This window comes from Thamnophis sirtalis, unplaced genomic scaffold (genome assembly GCF_051295495.1).
Source record: "Thamnophis sirtalis isolate CommonGarterSnake01/CBP01778 unplaced genomic scaffold, rThaSir2_p1.2 scaffold_15, whole genome shotgun sequence".
Classification (NCBI taxonomy): domain Eukaryota; kingdom Metazoa; phylum Chordata; class Lepidosauria; order Squamata; family Natricidae; genus Thamnophis; species Thamnophis sirtalis.
In genome coordinates this window covers 41,163,091-41,184,687 of record NW_028261395.1, presented here as the reverse complement: position 1 = coordinate 41,184,687, position 21,597 = coordinate 41,163,091, and the positions used below count along the sequence as shown (strand labels likewise).

Below are 21,597 nucleotides of genomic sequence, written 5' to 3'. Positions count from 1 at the left end.
AGTAAACGCTGTTGGTAGCTCGTGGCAAACATCACTTTCCAAGTTGTTAAGTGCCTTAAAAGGTGAAGATATTAAATTAGAATGAAGTGCAGAGGGGGGAAATCCAGGAGGAAACAGCTTAGAGGGAAAACTGAAGCAGATGGCCAGCAAAATAGATTCCAAATCCCTTATCAATGATCAGGGGTTTAAAAAAAACAAACACTGTTTTTGTTGAGATGATAAATTCACTGTGGCTGATCTGAGAGTTTAAAAAAAGAACTTACTGTAAAAGAAAAGCAGAACTCGGCTAAGCTGTCAGTTTCAGAAACATACAGGGTGAGGTTACCCATTCTGAGAAGGGGAAAAAAATAACCTCAGAAAAACTTTGTTTATTTTTTCTTCCTTCCTTCATTTTTCTTTTCCCTTTCTTTTTTTCTTCCTTTCTTAATTTTTCTTTTCTTTCTCTCCTTTCTTTAATTTTTCTTTTTTTTGTATTCTTTCTTTTTTCTTAGTTTTATTTTTTCTTTTCTTCTTTCTTGTTTTCTTTCTTCCTTTCTCAATTTTTCTTTTTTCTTTCTTTTTCTGTTAGTTTTTCTTTTCTTTCTCATTTTCTTTTGTTCTCTTATTTCTTTGTCTTCCTTTTCTTTTTTCATAATTTTTCTTTTTCTTTTATTCTTTCTTTCTTGTTTTTTTCTTTTCTTTCCTCCTTTCTTAATTTTTCTTTGTTTTTCTCTTTCTCTTCTTTTTTATTCCTTTCTTTCTTAGTTTTTCTTCTTTCTTTTGTTTCCTTTCTTTTCTTTTTCTTTCTTCTTGTAGTTTTTCTTCTTTTTTTCTTTTTTCTTTTATTCTTTTCTTCCTTGCTTTCTTAATTTTTTCTTTCTTTCTCTTTCTTCTTTAAATTTTTCTTCTTTCTTTCTTTTCCTTCTTTAAATTTTTTTCTTTCTTTCTTTAAATTTTTCTTCTTTCTTTCTTTCTTTCTTTCTTTCTTTCTTTCTTTCTTTCTTTCTTTCTTTCTTTCTTTCTTTCTTTCTTTCTTTCTTTCTTTCTTTCTTTCTTTTCACCTGGTGAAGTTTTCCCGCCGTTCCATCGGCCAAAACCCAACGAAGCCAGGCCTGGCTGGGGAAGTAGGTTGCCGAAAACCAAGAGAGCGAAAGAGAAAGCAACCACTCCGTCCAACTCGCAGGATTCAACCCGGTTATGCGCAGGAAGCGCAACTCCCGCGCCTTTCAAAGCCTCCAAGCAGCGGAGAGGAGCCTTCCCAGCGAGTAGCTGTTTTTAAAAAAGCCCCCGCAGGGAAAGCGAGCGCTCGGGAGGGGGATCCTCCTCTTTTAAGATCCCCAAGTCGATCCTGGGGCGATGGGATCCGCGAGGGGACTCGCTTCAAAGCGCGCCGCTTGAAAAAAAAAAGCAGACCTCCCCAATCTTCAGGGCGCACGTGGGGAAGCGGATCTACTACCCGAACGCGCGTTAAAGGAACTTCTCCCAGCTCTCTCGGCAGTGGCTCGATCGATCCATGGATCAGTGAAGGGAAGCTGGTGGAGCACGCAGGGTAGGAAAAGGGATCGATTGCGAGGGCTAGAGCTGTTACCGAGGAGGGGAAAGGGAGGGATCTGTTTCGAAAGAAGGGGGATCCGTTCCATGGAGGGTGGGGATCGGGAAGGATCCAGCCCACCACGGACTGGGCGGGATCCCTGGCTGGGACGGACGCTTCTGGCCGTTCCGGGCACTTTGGCCACGCTCCCTTGCAAGGCAGCCGCCGGAGAGGTGGGGCTGGCCGGCCGGCTGGCTGTGAGACTCCCATCCTTCCAGCCGATCCGGGGGTTAAGCAGCCTCGGCGGGGAGGAAGGGATGCAGTAGCCGGCACCGCTGCTCGGAGGTGGGTAGCTTCTCCGCCTTTGGGGAGCCTTTCCCCTGGGCGGACCCCCCCCCCTTCCTTCCTTCCCTCCTTCCTTTGGGGAATTGGGTTGGGTTGGGTTGGGGGTAAAGGAGGGGGAAGGAAGGGCGGGGGGCACCGAGCCTCTGAGCACGTGCAGAGGGCTTTCTGCAGGCGCCCTCCTTTGTTCGTCCTTAACAAGAGCCGAGCCTTAGGATGCCCAAGGGATCGGGCGCACCTGGAAAGGCTGTGTGTGTGTGTGTGTGTGTGTGTGTGTGTGTGTGTGTGTGTGTGTGTGTGTGTGTGTTTGTGTGTGTGTGTGTTGGCGTCTGCAATATTTGGATTGGGAGGGGTCGCTTTTATTTTATTTATTAATTATTATTTACTATTTATTTATTATTGTTTATTGTTTGTTTATTATTTGTTTATTGTGTTTATTGTTTGTTTATTATTTATTTATTATTTGATTATTTCTTTACTTATTTGTTTATTTTATTTATTAATTATTATTTACTATTTATTTATTTTAATTGTTTGTTGTTTGTTTGTTGTTTGTTTGTTGTTTGTTTATTATTTATTTATTTATGGTTTGTTTATTTTACTTATTTGTTATTTATTTATCTATTTATTATTTGTTTATTATTTATTTATTCATTTATTATTCATTATTCATTTATTATTTACTCATTATTTATTTGTTTATTTATTTTGAAAAGTTTTTTAATTTTTTTATTCTCTTACATACAAATTATAGGTAAACATTTGTATGGTTCTTCTTCTTTACATTTATCATTCTTATACATTTGTTATTCCATTTAAAAGGTTACAATATACAATTTGGGTTGCTTTGTTTACTCATTTTTTCTTTCTTTTCTCCCTCCCTCCCTCCTCTACTTCCTTCCTTCCTCCTCTCCTTCCCCTTCCTTCTTCCCTTACCTCTCCCCTATGCCTACTCTTCCTCTTCCCCTTCCTACCTTCTCTTTCTCTCCCTTCCGCCCTCCTCTCCTTCCTTCTTTCTTCCTCTTCCCCTTCCTACCTTCTTTCTTCCTCTTCCCCTTCCTATCTTCTCTCCTTCTCTTTCTCTCCCTTCCGCCCTCCTCTCCTTCCTTCTTTCTTCCTTTCCTCCTCTTATTTATTTATTATTTATTGAGTTATTTAGTTTGTCACTCATGTAAGAAGATAACAAGAATAAGAATACACGTGAATAAGATCACGCAATGGGTACAAATAAATTGACTCGCTTTGCGTCCGTTTCAGAGCCACTGTTTTTTTATTTTGTTTTTTTAAAAAACAGAAAAATAATATCATATCAGCCTTTCCCAGAAATTAAACATCTGATTAATTTTATTTGCCCCTATAAAGCTAAGCCTTGGCTACGCCCAAGATTTAAAACGCTGGGAATCTGGGCGTTTGTTTCCTTTAAATCCAAAAGGGGACTAATATAAGCTTTGCAAGACGCTAGTCCTCAAGAAAGGCTTTGTTTGTGTGTGTGTGGGAAACAAGTTTGAGAGAGGGGGGGCTTCAGTTAATGAACCAAGAGTCTAATTGTTCTCTATATCATTTTGTGTCAATTGTGTCTTAACGCATCGTTTTGTTCCGGCGAAAACAATCTCTCAGCAAACTTCTGACATATTTGCACTTGTTGAGAAAAACCTCTCAACATCTTTATTTAAATTTTTTTTTTTTTACTACAAGGGAATCTGGAGTGTTGGTTTTTTTTTTAATCGGTGTTTTTTCTTTTTTTTAAAAAGCAAAGCTTTCCTTTTAAAGGGACTTTCTGTTTGTTTGGGAGTCCTTGGTAAACAATCTTATCCTACAAAGCATTTAGCTTGAAAGGTTTTCCCCGCCCAGCGCCTTCAATTCTCAGAAGGGTCAATAAATAATTTAGTCCATTGCTTAGTGGAATCGGATGGACTTTTCCATAATTGAGGCCCTTGCGTTGATGCATATACAGTCGTGGTCAAAATTGTGGAAACCTTTTGGAAAAAGTGTATTTTTGAGGTTTGATGGCTAATAACACTACTTTGTTTCTTTTTTTAATAGTACCATAAAATTATATATCCATGGAGAGATAATTTAATCAAGAATGCAATGCAACCAAGTTTGTTTAATTATCTGTATTCTAGGAAAAAGCTCAATTATCTGTATTCTAGGAAAAGAGCTAAATATAGCCAGCAATAAAACCTAGTTAATACAAGCAATCATTCAATCTTGGTTTCACAAGCTGCAGAACTAAAAGACTTGGTTTACTCCATGGAAAATTGTGATTAGCAGTAATTCATGCTAAAGGTTACCCAACTAAGTATTAACTGACATGGTGATAATGTTACAAATACAAATACAATAGCAGAGTTGGGAAGGGACCTTGGAGGTCTTCTAGTCCAACCCCCTGCCTAGGCAGGAAACCCTACACCGTTTCAGACAAATGGCTATCCAACATCTTCTTAAAGGCTTCCAGTGTTAGTATATCTCATTTCTTTCCATGGTGATAATTTTTGTATATCTTTTTTTTTTTTCTACGTGTTTCACTTTTCTTCTTTATAACTGCTACTCTAATAGCTAACCCTTCATAAAAGTTATTGCATTACCTTCTTGATTAAATTATCTTTCCATTGATGTATAATTTTATGGTACGACTCCAAAACAAAGTGGTGTTATTAACCACCAAACCTCAAAAATACTGTACACTTTTCCCAAAAAGTTCCCACAATTTTGGCTAGTACTGTATATGTTGTCTCTAAAGGATGCAAAAAAAGAAGAGGAAAATGATATTAAAAAAAATTAATTCCCAGATTTTGCAGACAGACTATTCTATCTTAAGGTCTAGAAACTTGATTTATTTCAATTCAACTTTGTGTACTTTACATCCTCCCCCCTCCCCCCCCGGTCAATTTGGTTATTAGTAGGTTTCTGGAAACCCCGCAGTGAGCTTAATAAGATGCCACTAGACTTTTTCGGTGTAAAAATTGTTTACAATAAGGCGGGTCGAAGTCATCTCGAAATACCTCTGCAGAAAATATTGCATAAAACAGCGCCGGCAGATTTGAGAACGTTCAGCAGAGAAATGTGTCGCATGGAAAGACAGTGGCGCAAGGGGTGCGATGGCACGCATGCAAAGCCCTTGCAGCAAATGAATTGGGAAGAAATCCATAGATTCAGAAAGGTGGGGACTCTGGAAAGGACAGAGAGTTTGGGAGATTTAAAAGATCTGCTTTGCACACAGCGGGGGGATCGGATCGGAGGAGGGTGGTGAAGTCATTTCCAACTCTGGGGTAGTTGAAAAAAAGAAGGGAAAAGCCGAGATGCACGTTTTATAAATAAATGAATCATCTCTCAGGAATCTCCTTTCAAACGATCTAGGACATCTGGTTTTCAAGCCCTTTTTGTTTTCTGCCTGGGATCCGTCCCCACTTACATTCTGCTTTTTTTGGGGACAGGGGAGGACAATATAATTTAATCTCTCCACCAAATAATCTATTACTACCTAACCCACCTATCTACAATCTATTCATCCCTATCTATCTATCTATCTATCTATCTATCTATCTATCTATCTATCTATCTATCTATCTATCATCTATCATCTATCTATCATATATCCATCCATCCATCCCTATCTATCTATTCAGCTATCTATCTACATAACTATGATCTATCCATCCATCTATTAATCCCTCTCTCTACCATCCATCCATCCCCCCTCTCTCTACTTTACTATCTATCCATCTATCTATCCATCCATCACCCCCCCTCTCTCCCATTTATCTGTCATTCCATCTCTCTCTCTCCTATCTATCCATCCCTATCTGTCTACCTTCCTACCTACCTACCATCTATCCATCTATCTATCTATCCATCCATCCCTCTCTCTCTCTACCTACCATCTATCTATACATCCATCACCCCCTCTTTCTCCCATCCATCTGTCCATCCATCTCTCTCTCTCCTATATCCATCCCTATGTTATCTATTTATCTACCTTCCTACCTACCTAACTACCATCTATCCATCTATCTATCCATCCATCCCTCTCTCTCTCTACCTAACTACCATCTATCCATCTATCTATCCATCCATCAACCCCCTCTCTCTCCCATCCCTCTGTCCATCCATCTCTCTCTCTCTCTCTCTCTCTCTCTCCTATCTATCCATCCCTATCTATTCATCTACCTACCTACCTATCTATCTACCTACCATCTACCCATCTATCCATCCATCCATCCCTCTCTCTACCATCCATCCATCCATCCAACCATCCTTCCATCCACATCTATTTATCTGTCTGTCTGTCTATACCAGTGGTAGTCAACCTGGTCCCTACCGCCCACTAGTGGGCGTTCCAGCTTCCATGGTGGATGGTAGGGGTTTGCTGTAACTCTGTTTTATAAATTTTATAAAGTAAAGTTAACTTCTCTACTTTAAAAATCACCATTACTGCGGAACCGGTGGGCGGTTAGAAAATTTTACTACTAACAGAGATACAAAAGTGGGCGGTAGGTATAAAAAGGTTGACTATCCCTGGTCTATACCTACTATCCATCCATCCATCCATCCATTTATCCACCTACCTACCTACCTACCTACCTACCTACCTACCTACCTACCTACCTACCTACCTACCTACCTATCATCTTCTATGTGTATCTATCTACCGACCATTCTTTCTCTATTTCTTAGAAAACAAATAGACATCATCAGTTGTGCTCAATCAATTCGGGAAGTCCCATTTTTCGTTGGCCCTCCTTGTTTTAAAGAGAGAGTCAGGAGCCTTTTTTATTTTATTTTATTTTTAAACATAAAAAAACTACATAAAAAATTCTTATCTATTACATACAGCATGTCATTTGGTTAGACATGTTTTTGCATCCATATTCTCAATTACATATACAATCACTGATTTTCCATCTACTATAACTAAATACCTCACTTTCATTGTACAAAGTATATTCAATTACGATTCATATTTTTCTTTTCTTTTCAATAATCCCCAATTCCCTTACATTCTTGATTGTCTGTTTAATAACAATATACCTTTATATAATCACTTATCCCATTCTGAATATTTTTACAATGTAAAAAAGTTTACCAACTATTTATATATCACTGTTTTCAATTGTATATCTAATCATCTATCGAGTATCAATTTGGGAGGTCCCATTTTTCGTCGGCCCTCCTTGTTTTAAAGAGAAAGTCGGGAGCCTTTTATCTACCTGCAAACTCCCAACGAGAATCTTACACAGCAGGATTAATTCTCCCCCCCTCCCTGGTTCTGTTTCACTGCAGGTTGGCATTGAGAAGTGCCAGGCTTGTGCCCAGAAATGCACTGCCCGCCAGAATTTTGGTCTAAAGAAAGCAACTATGATATCTATGTGGACTTCCTCTTACCCACCGGGATTTACCTGCCCCTGTCCGTTTCCTGCCATGCCAGCCTGGCCGCCATCAAAGAGGTAAGGTCTTCGCGGCGGGAGTTTTCCCAGGCTACAGGTAGCCCTCGACTTACGACAGTTCGTTTAGTGACTGTTCAAAGTGCGGCACTGCGAAAAAAGTGACGGGCGACCGTTTTTCACGCTTACGACCGTTCCTGCCTCCCTGCAGTCACGTGATCAAAACCCAGAGGCTGGGCAACGACAGTTGCAGAGTCCCTGGGTCACTGGATCCCCTATTGTGACCACAATTGTGGTCGTAAGTCAAGGACCACCTCTGTCTTCTTAGTCTTTGGTGGGAAGGAAAAGAGACTCGTTTTCTTGTCTTTTTCCCGCAAGCAGATTTATGCCTTTGAGGATGCTGATGCTGGAATGAGTCAGTTCCTTGTAAGGCCATTAGAGAAGGGACTGGTTTATAAAGTGGAATTAAAATATCCTCTCTGGCGAAAAGGACCAGGGCTCCCCCCACCCACCTGAGGCCAGCTCAGGGAGGGAGCCCATCAGCCTTGTCTTTTCACTGAAGTTGTGGATGGATGGACGGACAGACAGACAGACAGACAGACAGATGATAGATAGATAATAGATAAATAGATAGATAGATAGATAGATAGATGATAGATAGAAAGATAGATAGATAGATAGATAGATAGATAATAGATAGATGATTGATGGATAGAGATAATAGATAGATGGATGGATAGATAGATGATAGATAGATAGATAGATAGATAGATAGATAGATAGATAGATAGATAGATAGATAGATAGATAGAATGATGATACATGATCAATAGCAATAGCAGTTCGACTTATATACCGCTTCATAGGGCTTTCAGCCCTCTCTAAGCGGTTTACAGAGTCAGCATATCGCCCCCACAGTCTGGGTCCTCATTGTACCCACCTCGGAAGGATGGAAGGCTGAGTCAACCCTGAGCCGGTGAGATTTGAACCGCTGAACTGCTGCTAACAGTCAGCTGAAGTGGCTGCAGTACTGCACTCTAACCACTGCGCCACCTAGATAGATAGATAGATAGATAGATAGATAGATAGATAGATAGATAGATAGATAGATAGATGATTGATTGATTGATTGATTGATGGATAGATAGAGATAATAGATGGATGGATGGATGGATGGATGGATGGATGGATGGATGGATAGATAGATAGATAGATAGATAGATAGATAGATAGATAGATGACGGATGGATGGATGGATGGATAGATGATTGATGGATAGATAGAGATAATGGATGGATGGATGGATGGATGGATGGATGGATGGATAGATGATTGATAGATGATGATGATGAAACATAAATAGACAGATAGATAGATAGTCGGTAGGTAGGTAGATGGCAGGTAGGCAGGCAGACAGACAGACAGACAGATATATATATATAGAGGGATGCATGCTGTGGTGGCACAATGGTTAGAATGTGGTATTACAGGCTAACTGCCCACTGCCAGGAGTTCGATCCTGACCAGCTCAAGGTTGACTCAGCCTTCCATCCTTCCGAGGTGTGTAAAATGAGGACCAGATTGCCTGGGGGCAAGTGATGCTGACTCTGTCAACTACTTAGAGAGATGCTGTCAAGCCCTGTGAAGCGGTATATAAGAAGCCTAAGGACTGTTGCTATCTTCCTTCCAGCTGGTCTGGCACCATGCCCAGTTTGAGCCCTTCTTCCAGATGCTCAGCACCCCAGACGCCTACGTCTTCACCTGCATCAACCAAGCCGCAGAGCTGCAGGAGCTGGAGGATGAGCAGAGGCGCCTCTGTGACGTCCAGCCTTTCGTCCCAGTCTTGCGCCTGGTGGCCCGTGAGGGGGACCGGGCAAAGAAGCTGCTCAATTCCCAGATTAGCCTCCTGATTGGCAAAGGTTGGTGGAAGGGTACCTGGGCGAGGAGTTGAAAGCTTGTACACACACACACACACACACACACTGCATTTGTGCTAACAAAGGCAACATAAAAAAATGGCTTTCTGCCTGGATGGCTCCTAGGGTGAGCCGAAAGACAGAAAAGGGAAGCAATATGCTCCCTCCCATATTTGGGCATACCAAGGGTTGTGACACAATACATATACATACACATACACACACACACATATATATAGATACATACATGCACACATACTGTATTTTTCGGGGTATAAGACGCTCCAAAGTATAAGACATACCAAGCTTTTGGGGAGGAAAACAAGGGGGAAAATTCTGCTTCTGCCTCCCAGCAATTTGCCTCCTTGCAGCAAACAGCAAATTTCAGTTTCAGCAGGGGCCTCCCGATGATCAGCTGTTTCAGGCTGCAGGGATTACTATAGCCTATTGCAGCCTCCCGCAAGCCCCATTTTCCACATTTGATGCAAGGAGGTAAATGCAGGGAGGCAGAGGCCAAAGGGTGGGGGACGGTGGGTGGGTGGGGCTACATTCCGTGTATAAGACGCACCCAAATTTTCATCCTCTTTTAGGGGGGGAAAGGTGCGTCTGATACTCTGAAAAATATGGTATCTATGTCTCTGAAAAATAGCCCAGCTGCTCTTTTTCACTGCTGTGTTTTTAGTCCTTGTTTTGATTTATTAATGTATATTCAAAGTACTGATAGAAAAGAATATAGTGGGGTTGAGCTGTGGGGTCCCTGGTGCTTTCTGAGCTTGGCGGTTTTCTGGTAGACGTTTCATGGCCCAACTAGGTAACATCATCAATGCTAGAAGGAAGTGGGGTTGTGAATAGGAGAAAGGAGTGGGGCAGGAGGAGGAGGAGAACTGTGGGGTCCTTGGTGCTCTCTGAGCTTGGTGGTTTTCTTGCAGACGTTTCATTACCCAACGAGGTAACATCATCAGCTTTTGCCCCCCTCCTCGAATGGTATGGTTGTTGTGTGCTTTTAAATTGTGTATTGTTTTGTTCGTCTTTTTATCCCTTATCTGTATCCCCTTCCCTGACTTGGATTGTGAGCCGCCCTGAGTCCCCTTCGGGGAAAAGGGCGGCATATAAGTGCAATAAATTCAATTCAATCAGGGCAAACCCCGCTCCCTTCTAGCGCTGATGTTGTTACCTAGCTGGGTAATGAAACGTCTGCTGGGAAAACCACCAAGCTCAGAGAGCACGGACCCCACAGTATAATCAGAATAATTAAGAGAAGGCAGACAGTATTATTGACAATTATAGTCCATAAAGATCAATCAGGAAAGCGGCTGAAAAACCTAAAATCTCAGGGCCGCTAACAAAACCTTTCCTGCCAACTGGAATGGACCAAGGCAGCAGAAGTGAGATTTCCAGAGATGGTATTCAGCCGGTTCGGATGCCGTCTTATTTAGGCATGTTTTTGAGGCCGGGCGCGTGCATGCAAGGCGTGCGCGCGAGCAAAGCACATGCACGGAAAGCTGGGCGCATACGTGGAAGGGGCATCTGTGCGGCGAACCAGTAGTAACTAAATGAGAAAACCCAGCTGGAGATTTCTTTGCAGCTTTCTATAAAGGTTTGTCCGAATTCCTAAGACTCGCAGTCAAACCATTTCTTGTGTGTGACTTCCGGCCGCGGGGAATCCTCCATGCATTCAAGAGGACCAGAAACTTAGGGCTGTGAAGGGATACAAAAAGCCTACCTTGTCGAGGGAGGAAATCTGAGGCGGTAGGTAGACGGACCGAGTTCTCCCTGCCAGTTTTTTAGAAGCTCCTCCTGTTCTCTGTCTAGGTTTGCACGAGTTTGATTCCTTGGCCGACCCCGAGGTGGACGACTTCCGGGTCCAAATGAAAGATTACTGCGAGCAGAAAGCGGCTCAGCGCCAGCGGCTCAGCTGGAAGGAGTGGATGGAGTACAGTTTCCCAGTTCAACTGGAGACCGCCCTGAGTGGGCTCGGGAGGAGACGGACTCTGCCCATTCCTGGGAAGACCATTTTTGTCAACGTCAAATTTCAATCCGGAGGGGTAAATACGGACGCTTCCGGAGTCTCTGTAGAGAAAGAGAGATGTCGTAGTGTGTGGAAAAGTGCAAAGATTTGTGTGTGTGTCTGTGTGTCTGTGTGTGTGTGTCCCCTAGATCATGGACAGCCAAAGGGAGAAACTAAGAATGCTCTTGCTAATGTGTAAAATCTCAAATGCATCTATCTATCTATCATCTATCATCTATCTATCTATCTATCTATCTATCTATCTATCTATCTATCTATCTATCTATCATCTTTCTTTCTCTTTCTTCCTTGTTTTTCTTTCTTTCCTTCCTTCCTCCCTACTCCCTCTCTATCCTCCCTCCCTTTTTTCTCCTTCATTACTTCCTTCTTCCTCCCTCTTTCTTTTTCTTCCCTTCCCTCTATCATCCTTCCTTCCTCCTACCCGTTCCCTTCCTTCCTTCCTGTTTTCCCTTCCCTTCCTTCCTCTCCCTTCCATTTTTCCTTTTCCTTCCTTCCCTTTCCTCTATCCTTCCTTCCTCCTCCCTCTGTTTCCTTTCTTCCTCCCTCCCCCCTCTCTATCCTCCCTCCCTTCATTGCTTCCTTCCTTCTTCCTCCCTCCCCTTTTCCGTTCCTTCCTTTCCCTCTACCTTCCTCCTCCCTCTGTTTCCTTCCCTCCCCCTTTTCCTTCCCTTCCTTCCTTTTCATTTTTCCTTTCCCTTCCTTCCCTTCCCTCTATCGTCCTTCCTTCCTCCTCCATCTGTTTCCTTCCTTCCTTCCTCCCCCCTCTCTATCCCTCCCTTTCTCCTTCCTTCCTACGTTGCTTTCTTCCTCCTTCCCCCTTCCCTCTACTAGCCTTCCTTCCTCCTCCCTCTGTTTCCTTCCTTCCTCCTCCCTCTCCCTCCCTTTCTTTCTCCTTCCTTCCTACATTGCTTCCTCCCTTCTTCCTCCCTCCCCCTTCCCTTCCCTCTACCAGCCTTCCTTCCTCCTCCCTCTGTTTCCTTTCTTCCTCCTTTCCTTCCCTTCTCTTCCCTTTTTCATATTCCTTAACCTCCCATTTTCCTCAGAATCCTGGCTGGTTTGCAAAGACCTGATTTTTTTTAGAGGAACGGGGTGAAGACACGGGGGCTGAACCAATGCAAAATACAGGTAGTCTTCGACTTGCAACCATAATTAAGCCCAGCATTTATGTTGCAAAGCGAGACGTTCAGTTAAGTGAGTTTTGCCCCATTTTACCACCTTCCTTGCCACAGTTGTTAAGTGAATCCACCTTCCCCATTGACTCGGCTTGTCAGAAGGTCGCAAAAAGGGGACACCGCGACCGTCGTAAACACGGATCCGTTGTCAAGGATCCAAATGTTGAGGGGGAATGCCGCAACGGTCGTGACACGCGGCAAACAGCCGTACGTCGCTTTTTCCTCACTGTTGTAAGTCCGAACAGTCGCTAAACGAACGGTTGTATGTTGAGAACTGCCTTGATCAACAACGAAGCCGCAGAGACGGACAGAAAAATTAAACCTTTTGCCTTTTGATTTATTTTTTCCCCAATGGGCAGGAGAGCTTCACTTTCCAGGTTTCCCTGAAGGAATTCCCCATCACTCTGATGAGCTACGCCGTCAAGAAACAGGCCACCATTTTCCGCCACCAAAAAGTGAGCCCCGTGGACGAGTACACCTTGCAGGTGAACGGGAAACATGAGTACATCTACGGGGAGTATCCCCTTTATCAGTTCCAGGTATGTCTTCTTGTGGCCCGCCAGTGTCAGTAGATTCGGGGAGTGAGGAGGTTGGGGAGGAACCTGGGCCGGTCCTGGACTCTGGGGAAGGCTCTGATGAGGGCTCTGTGTCGGAGGCAGAGAGGAGGCCAGGGCCGTATGCCAGTTACCAGCTGCCTTCGGAGTCGGAGATCAGTGAGGCAGAAGAACAGCTGGAGCCTGTTCCCAGTGTGAGTTGCCAGACGAAGGAAAGAGCTAAGGAACAGGGGTCGACTTGGGAGGAAGGCCACAGGTGGACGGTGAATGGCCCCTCCCAGAGGGAATAAAAGAGGAGCAAAAGGGGAGTGGAGTTTGCAGGAGACAATTAGTTAGCTTCATTGGTTCGTGACTCTCCGAGGCTCCTGGCCAAGTTTTGCAGATATCGGCTTGGCAGCTCTCCAAGCCAGATAAGGCCTGTGGCTGTAAATCCTCCCTTGAAAGAATTTGCTGGGTGGGAATGAGCAGAATTCACAGTCCATTAATAAAAGGGTTTTTTTGTTGGTACCAGGAGTTTGCTTCCTGCTCTCGGGATGCCTAAGTCAGGACAATCAGCAAAGGCGAAAACAGAGGACAAGGCCAAACAATATGAGTCCATATGCCAACTCAAGTGGCATGTGAGAACTTCCGAGAACTTGTGAATCTCATCACATTTGGCCAGAAAAGTATTCTGTCATTATTATCTGAAAGATATCGGCCTGGCCACTCTCCAAGCCTGATAAATGTCGGTGGTTGTGAACTATCTTGAAAGACTGCGGTTGAGGAAAGACTTGGCTGGAGAGGAATTCAGTATAAATTAAATAAAAGGGGTTTATCGGGACGAGGACTCGGCTTCGTGCTGCTGGGGAAGCCCAGATCAGAAATGTGTCTTTCCCCACTTTTGCTAAGCAAACACAACCAGTGGAGGCAGGGTGATATAATACAAATTCGGATACTTTTAAGGTGGGTGGACTTCAACTCCCAGAATCCCCCAGGTAGCAAAGCAAAGCTGGTTGAGGAATTCTGGGAGTTGAAGTCCTCCTCTTCTTAAAATGGCTGAAAAACACTGCTTCAAATAATTGGTGTGTCCATATGTAGCCTCGGTTGCAGTTTAGACTTCGAGCCCCAAACTGGCATGCTAGTCCTCATGAATCCCAAGGAATTTCAAGGCAGAGACGAGGAAGGAACTAAAACGACTACCTGAACCTGTTCACCTTTGGAAGTCGCGCCTCAGTCCTTTTTGGCTATTTAAGGCGAACGGTGTGCCTAATGTGCCCCCTTTCCTTCACAGGGGCTAGAACCTTGAGGTCGGTTTTAAACTTAGTCCAAGTTCTTAGGATTCGGCTCCAGGGATTTGAGCCTGGTTTCATTTTGTTCCCAATTTCGCTGACCCGTTTAGCATTTGAAGTTTGGCTCCGGGTGTTAATGGGGTCTCTTTTTTTTTTCCCCCTCAGTACATCCGTCAGTGCCTCCACCAGCGTTTCGTCCCACACCTCATTATGGTCCACAGATCCTCTCTTCTGAGTTTGCGGGAAGAACAGAGCAACGGGCTTGGGCATCCCCCCAAAACAGCCCCCAAATTGTCTCCGGGCCGTAAGCAGAAGGTAATCTGTAGGACTCCTAGTGGACAACCATTTAAATAGGAGCCAGCCGTGTGCAGCAGCTGCTAAAAAAGCCAACACAGTTCAAGGCTGCATCAACAGAGGGAGAGAATCAAGATCACGTGAAGTGTTGATACCACTTTATAAGGCCTTGGGAAGGCCACACTTGGAATACGGCATCCAGTTTTGGTCGCCACGATTTTAAAAAGATGTGGAGACTCTAGAAAGAGTGCAGAGAAGAGCAAGAAAGAGGATTAGGGGACTGGAGGCTAAAACATATGAAGAACGGTTGCAGGAACTGGGTATGTCTAGTTTGATGAAAAGAAGGACTAGGGGAGGCATGATAGCAGTGTTTCAGTATCTCAGGGGCTGCCCCAAAGAAGAGGGGGTCAAGCTATTCTCCAAAGCACCGGAGAGTAGGACAAGAAGCAATGGGTGGAAACTAATCAAGGAGAGAAGCAACTTAGAACTGAGAAATTTCCTGACAGTCAGAACAATTAATCAATGGAACAGAAGTTGCCTCCAGAAGTTGCCCCAACACTGGAAGTCTTTAAGAAGATGCTTTGTCTGAAGAGGTGTAGGATTTCCTGCCTAGGCAGGGGGTTGGACTAGAAGACCCCCAAGGTCCCTTCCAACTCTGCTATTGTATTGTATTGTATAATGTTCCTTTTTCACCATAGATGATTATTTTTCAAATTCAGAAAAGAAGTATTGGGGGGGCACACACACACAAAGATAGCAGCGTTCCAGTATTTGAGGGGCTGCCCCAAAGAGAATAGGGGGTCAACCTATTCTCCAAAGCACCTGAAGGCAGGACAAGAAACCGAATGGAAGGGAGGAATAAGAGTAGGAGAGAGGGCAAGAAGGAGAAGAAGAGAGGAGGAGTGGGGGGGAAGGAGGGGAAAAAGAAAAGAGGAAGGAGAGGAGGAAAGAAGAAGGCAGAGAAGGGAGGTTGGGAAGAAGGAAGGAGCAGGGTTGTTGCCAAATAAGATGGGAGATATGGGGTGGCAAGAAAGTGATCCCAATTGTGTTTTTTATATTCATAAGCGGATGGTGATAAATGCTAGAAGTCAACAGATAAACGTTAATAGTATGTACGAGAATGTGTATTTGTGAATGTATATGGAAGGAAAAAAATAAAACTTAAAAAGAAAATAATCAGGGAGAGAAGGAAGCGACCTGGCATTAAGGAGAAACTTACTAACAGGGAGTAGCAATTAACCAGCGGAACAACCTGCCACCAGAGGTTGTGGCTGCTCCATCGCTGGAGGTTTTTAAGAAAAGATTGGACGGCCATTTGTCTGAAACGATGTAGGGTCTCCTGCTTGAGCAGCCGGCTGGACTAGAAGACCTCCAGGGTCCCTTCCAGCTCTATTTTAATTGATTGAAATCTATTTTTTTTTAAAATTATGTTAGGAAACGAAGCAGATCCCTGGGAGGCTGGTACAGAGTTCTTTGGTTGGAGTTATGGGATTGGCCTCTGCCCCCACCCTCCCCCTTCATCCTCAGTGCTTCTTTCTTCAAATCCCGACTTTGGTGCGATGTGTCCTACCTCGTAGGGGTGTTCGGAAGCCAGGAAGGACGGCTTTAATTCAAGGCCCTCTTTTCAGACTTTTGCAAATCCCATCTTTGCGGGGGAAGTTTAAATAGGGGCTGGCTATATATCCTTTTAGAGGGACGTGGTGGCTCGGTGGCTAAGACGCCAAGCTTGTCGATCAGAAAGGTCGGCAGTTCGGCGGTTCGAATCCCTAGCGCCGCATCACAGAGGGAGCTCCCGTGACTTGTCCCAGCTTCTGCCAACCTAGCCGTTCGAAAGCAGGTAAAAAATGCAAGAAGAAAAATAGGGACCACCTTTGGTGGGAAGGGAACGGCGTTCCGTGCGCCTTTGGGAGTTGAGTCACACCGGCCATATGACCACAGAGACGTCTTCGGACAGCGCTGGCTCTTCGGCTTTGAAACGGAGATGAGCAGCGCCCCCTAGAGTCAGGAACGACTAGCACAGATGTGCAAGGGGAACCTTTACCTTAGCTATATATTCTTTAGGGGCCAAATGTCAAAATTAGCCATGAAATCCAACTTCACTCTCTCTCTCTCTTCTCCTTGTTCCTCCGCTTAGCTGACCTGTGTATCTCTGTGGTCTCTGGAGCAGCTGTATTCGATCGAACTCTTGCATTGCAGCAAGGTGAACGCCGACGAAGGAATGAAAGTAAGTCACCCTAAGCCAAATATTTTCTCTCTCTCTTGTGCCATTTCCCCCCCCCCCCAGTGGCTGATGGAGGTCAACGGCTCTGACAGATGTGCAGGTTGTTTCTCTTGCAGGATTTATGGGACAGAAGCAATCTTGTTTTTTAAAAAAAATTCACATTAACCTTTAAGAGTATTTTCCACCTCTCTTTTGGGGCAATAAAGATATAATGCCTGTGGTTAGTTCTCTCTCTGTCTCTTTTTCTCTCTCTCTCTTGCTCACTCTGTCTGCGTGTGTGTGTGTGTGTCTGTCTGTCTGTCTGTCTGTCTCTGTCTTTCTCTTTCTCTCTGTCTCTATCTTTCTCCCTGTGTCTGTCTCTCTCTCTCTCTCTTGCTCGCTGTCTGTCTCTCTGTCTCTGTGTCTCTCTGTGTGTCTCTGTCTCTCTCCCTGTGTGTCTCTGTCTCTGTGTCTCTCTGTGTGTCTCTGTCTCTGTCTGTCTGTCTCTTTTTCCTATCCCTCCCTCCCTCTCTCTCTCTCACTTGCTCGTTCTGTCTGTCTCTCTCTCTGTGTGTCTCTGTCTCTCTCTGTCTGTCTCTCTCCCTGTGTCTGTCTCTGTCTCTCCGTGTGTGTCTGTCTCTGTCTGTCTCTGTGTGTCTCTCTGTCTGTCTCTTTTTCCTCTTTCTCTCTCGCTCACTCTATGTGTGTGTATATCTGTCTGTCTCTGTCTGTCTTTCTCTTTCTCTCTGTTTCTATCTCTCTCCCTGTGTCTGTCTCTTTCTCTCTCTCTCTTGCTTGCTCTCTCTCTCTCTGTGTCTCTGTCTTTCTCTCTGTCTCTCTCCCTGTGTGTCTCTGTCCCTCTGTGTGTGTCTCTCTCTGTCTCTGTCCGTCTCTTTTTCCTCTCTCTCTCTCTCTCTCGCTCACTCTGTGTGTGTATATCTGTCTGTCTCTGTCTGTCTTTCTCTTTCTCTCTGTTTCTATCTCTCTCCCTATGTCTGTCTCTTTCTCTCTCTCTTGCTCTCTCTCTCTCTCTCTCTGTGTCTCTGTCTTTCTCTCTGTCTCTCTCCGTGTGTCTCTGTCTCTCTGTGTGTCTCTGTCTTTGTCTCTCTCTGTGTGTCTCTGTCTCTCTGTGTGTCTCTGTCTTTGTCTCTCTCTGTGTGTCTCTGTCTGTCTGTCTCCCTTTTTCCTCTCTCTCTCTCTCTCTCTCCCTCCCTCCCTCCCTCCCTCCCTCCCTCCCTCTCTCTCTCTCTCTCCTATTCTTCTTTCGGCTAGACATTCTCTGTGGCTTCCCACTCGAGATTTGTTTACGACTTGCATTGAACCAAACCTGCAATCTTCAAGCTCAAAATCTTGCAACGGGTGGCGGTTGTTGTTGTTTTTTCGCTTTTTCTTTTCGGAAACTCGTTCATTCAAACATTCGGCGGTCTCACTACAGGAAGTGAGGGCGGCAGTGTTGATTAGCCAGAAATGAACTTCTTAGAAACTGTTTATGGTGTGTGTGTGTGTGTGCGTATGTGTGTGTGTTTTTTTTTTAAAAAAAATGTTTTCCTTCCTTTCCACTTACGCTAAAATGCAGCTTTTTGCAAGTAATTTTCTTTTTTTTAAAAAAGGTGAACGTCTCTTGACTTTATAGTTCTAGGAGTTTTTTGTTTTTTTAAATGGAGAAATTAGAGGGTAGGAGGAAACACGGAACCCGCAAAGGTTTTTTTTTTTGGAATTCCTTCTTTTTTTTGCACATCGTGATTTCCTTCCTGAATTTACTAGTGCAAATTTCCAAATTGCGTTGACCAAAATTGGAGTCTGTTGCTTCAGGTTTATTATGTGACTGGGGTTATTATAGATTATTTATAATATAACTAGCGGATAACCTTGCATTGCCCGGATATTTATTTATAAATATCCGGACCAAACGTAATTTCTAACGTTGGATTTTCCCCCTTACCAGATGGAGCCCCCTTGTGTAGTACTGTCAAGCCGTTACTATGGCAACTCCACTGCGCTGTACACTAGAAGCCATTTTACGGCAGTAGAGTAGAAGCCGTTTGAAGGCACAACAGGCTATATCTTAACAGAACACACACCTCAAGGGATGTTATAGGGGTGTCTTGCCCCCATAGTATTTGTTTCCAGAGAGTAAGTCATATGTATATAGTGTAGATTATAAAATAAGACAAGACATTATCCTAATAGGAGATTAAAGCAAGTATATTGTCATGTCTAATCTCTAGAAAAAAGGGGTGTCAAAAGAGCTATCTTGGTCTAGTGATTAAAGCACCAAGGTAGAAAGTGGGAGACCAAGAGTTCTCTCTGGCCAGCCCACCTTACAGGGTTGTTGTTGGGGGGAGTGAAAACAGGAGGAGGAAGGATTATGGCGTCCTTGAGTTATTTGTAAAAGTAATAAAGGCAGGATATAGGTAAATAATTCAGTACAGAGGATCCTCGGCTTACAGCCAACATGTCTGCTCGGAGCGGAAAACAGTTGTTTAAATGAGTTTTGACTCATTTTGCGAACTCTCTTGCCACCTTTGTTAAGTGAGTTGCTGCAACCATTAAGTTAGTTCATTCACAGGGTTGTTAAGTGAATCGGACTTGGCTTGTCAGACAGTCGCCCAAGGGGGTATTGCTGAAACCGTTGTGTGAGCCCGTTGCCAAGTGTCTGAATTTTGATAACAATAGCAATAGCAGTTAGACTTATATACCGCTTCATAGGGCTTTCAGCCCTCTCTAAGCGGTTTACAGAGTCAGCATATCGTCCCCACAGTCTGGGTCCTCATTTCACCCACCTCAGAAGGATGGAAGGCTGAGTCAACCCTGAGCCGGTGAAATTTGAACCGCTGAACTGCAGATAGCAGTCAGCTGAAGTGGCCTGCAGTACTGCACTCTAACCACTGCGCCACCTCGGCTCTTTTTAGCAATAGCAGTTAGACTTATATACCGCTTCATAGGGCTTTCAGCCCTCTCTAAGCGGTTTACAGAGTCGGCATATTGCCCCCAACAACAATCCGGGTCCTCATTTTACCCACCTCGGAAGGATGGAAGGCTGAGTCAACTCTGAGCCGGTGAGATTTGAACTGCCGAACTGCCGAACTGCAGTCAACTGAAGTGGCCTGCAGTACTGCACCCTAACCACTGCGCTACCTAGGCTCCTAGGGTATTGCTGAAACCGTCGTGTGAGTCCGTTGCCAAGTGTCCGAATTTTGATCATGCCACCGGGGGGGAATGCTGCAACCGTTATAAGTATGAAAAAAATGATTTTTTTTCCAGTGCTGTTGTAACTTTAAATGGTCACTGAATAAGAGTTAAGGTCTACTTGTAACAGCGAGCGTGTTTGTCCGAGGGATTTTTTCAATCTCACAGCCACGAGGACTAGAAACGTGGCACGAGAGCTTTGCAAACAGACATCCTGCCTTTGCCCACGAATTGGAGACTTCCTGCTTTCCGTCAGCAGATCGGGTGGCTGTTCATTTTGGGGGTGTGTGTGAAAGGGTGGCTAACACGCTCCTTTGTCTGTTTATCTCCTCCCCCCCCCCCAGTTGATTGTGCAAGCGGGCCTTTACCACGGGCACGAAATGCTGTGCAAGATGATGACCAGCGCCGAAGCCAACGTTTGCTCCGAGCCCGCGTGGGATCAGACGTTAAAATTTGACATCCAGGTCTGCGACTTGCCCCGGATGGCTCGGCTCTGCCTGGCTCTCTACTCGGTAGTGGAAAAAGCCAAAAAGGCCAGGTCCACCAAGAAGAAATCCAAAAAAGCGGTAAGTCCTTTGCACAGTGGTGGGTTTCAAAATATTTTAGAACCTCTTCTGTAGGTGTGGCCTGCTTTGTAGGAGTGGCTTGCTGGCCGTGTGACCAGATGGGAGTGGCTTGCCAGCCATGTGACTGGGTGGGCGTGGCCTACTTATAAAATGTGGTGAAACTCACTTAACAACGCTCTTGCTTAGCAACCAATATGTTGGCTCAGAAACTCTGGCATTTGAAGCATGCAAGTCTTAAAGCTGTCAAGTTACAAAACCCTCGCACCCCTAACCCTTTAGGGAAAAAAAACCCCAGGGGTGTTCAAACGTGACAGCTTTAAGACTTGTGGACTTCAACTCCCAGAATTCCTCCTCCAGTTGTATTGACTCAGGAACTCTGGCATTGAAGTGTGCAAGTCTTAAAGCTGTCAAGTTACAAGACCCTTGCACCCCTAACCCTTTAGGAGAATACCCTCAGGGGAGTTCAAACTTGGCAGCTTTAAAACTTGTGGACTTCAACTCCCAGAATTCCTCCTCCAGTCATGTTGGCTCAGGAACTCTGGCATTGAAGTGTGCAAATCTTAAAGCTGTCAAGTTACAAAACCCTTGCACCCCTAACCCTTTAGAAAAAAACCCCCAGGGGTGTTCAAACTTGACAGCTTTAAAACTTGTGGACTTCAACTCCCAGAATTCCTCCTCTCGCTCTTCATCTTGATGATATGCGGACGGGCAGAGGGAGGGAGCTGGAACCGGTTCTAAACGGCATGGTAGATTTGTGGAACCTCTTCTATAGAAGAGGTCAGAACTGGCAGGAACCCACCCCTGGTCCTTTGCTAAAGCAAGGTGGCACCATCCTTTGCCAGCAAAACAACAACAACAACAACAACAAAAACCACAGCCAATTTCAGTCAAATGAGAACTATGATATGTTGAAAATAAGACTCATTAAGACATTTGATATGAATGTTAAGTAATGACTGTGGAAGAGATGCCCGAAAGCTAATGATAACCAATTGACACAATTTCTACAAGATGTAAGATGATTATTTTTGTGTGTGTGTTGTTTGTTTAATACAAATAAAAAAAATGTAAAAAAAAAAACCCGCAGTCAAGAAATGCAGCTTTGGGAAGTTGTCTCCAAAATGTGCAGCAATCAAAACTTGCAAATCGGGGGTGTAAAACACAACTCTTGCC

At 44.3% G+C, this 21,597-nt stretch overlaps 1 protein-coding gene across 1 annotated transcript in view; it reads left to right on the top strand.

Annotated features, from left to right (window-relative positions):
* Positions 1-1,224: 1,224 nt before the first annotated feature.
* PIK3CD (phosphatidylinositol-4,5-bisphosphate 3-kinase catalytic subunit delta) overlaps positions 1,225-21,597 on the top strand; it is a 49,258-nt gene continuing 28,885 nt past the window's right edge. The window contains exons 1-8 of the mRNA XM_087701805.1: positions 1,225-1,528; positions 7,136-7,299; positions 8,927-9,155; positions 10,965-11,197; positions 12,713-12,892; positions 14,341-14,490; positions 16,604-16,693; positions 20,203-20,424. Coding sequence (XP_087557931.1) covers positions 7,171-7,299; positions 8,927-9,155; positions 10,965-11,197; positions 12,713-12,892; positions 14,341-14,490; positions 16,604-16,693; positions 20,203-20,424 — 1,233 coding nt within the window. The 5' untranslated portion in view covers positions 1,225-1,528; positions 7,136-7,170. The remainder of the gene's footprint in view (positions 1,529-7,135; positions 7,300-8,926; positions 9,156-10,964; positions 11,198-12,712; positions 12,893-14,340; positions 14,491-16,603; positions 16,694-20,202; positions 20,425-21,597) is intronic.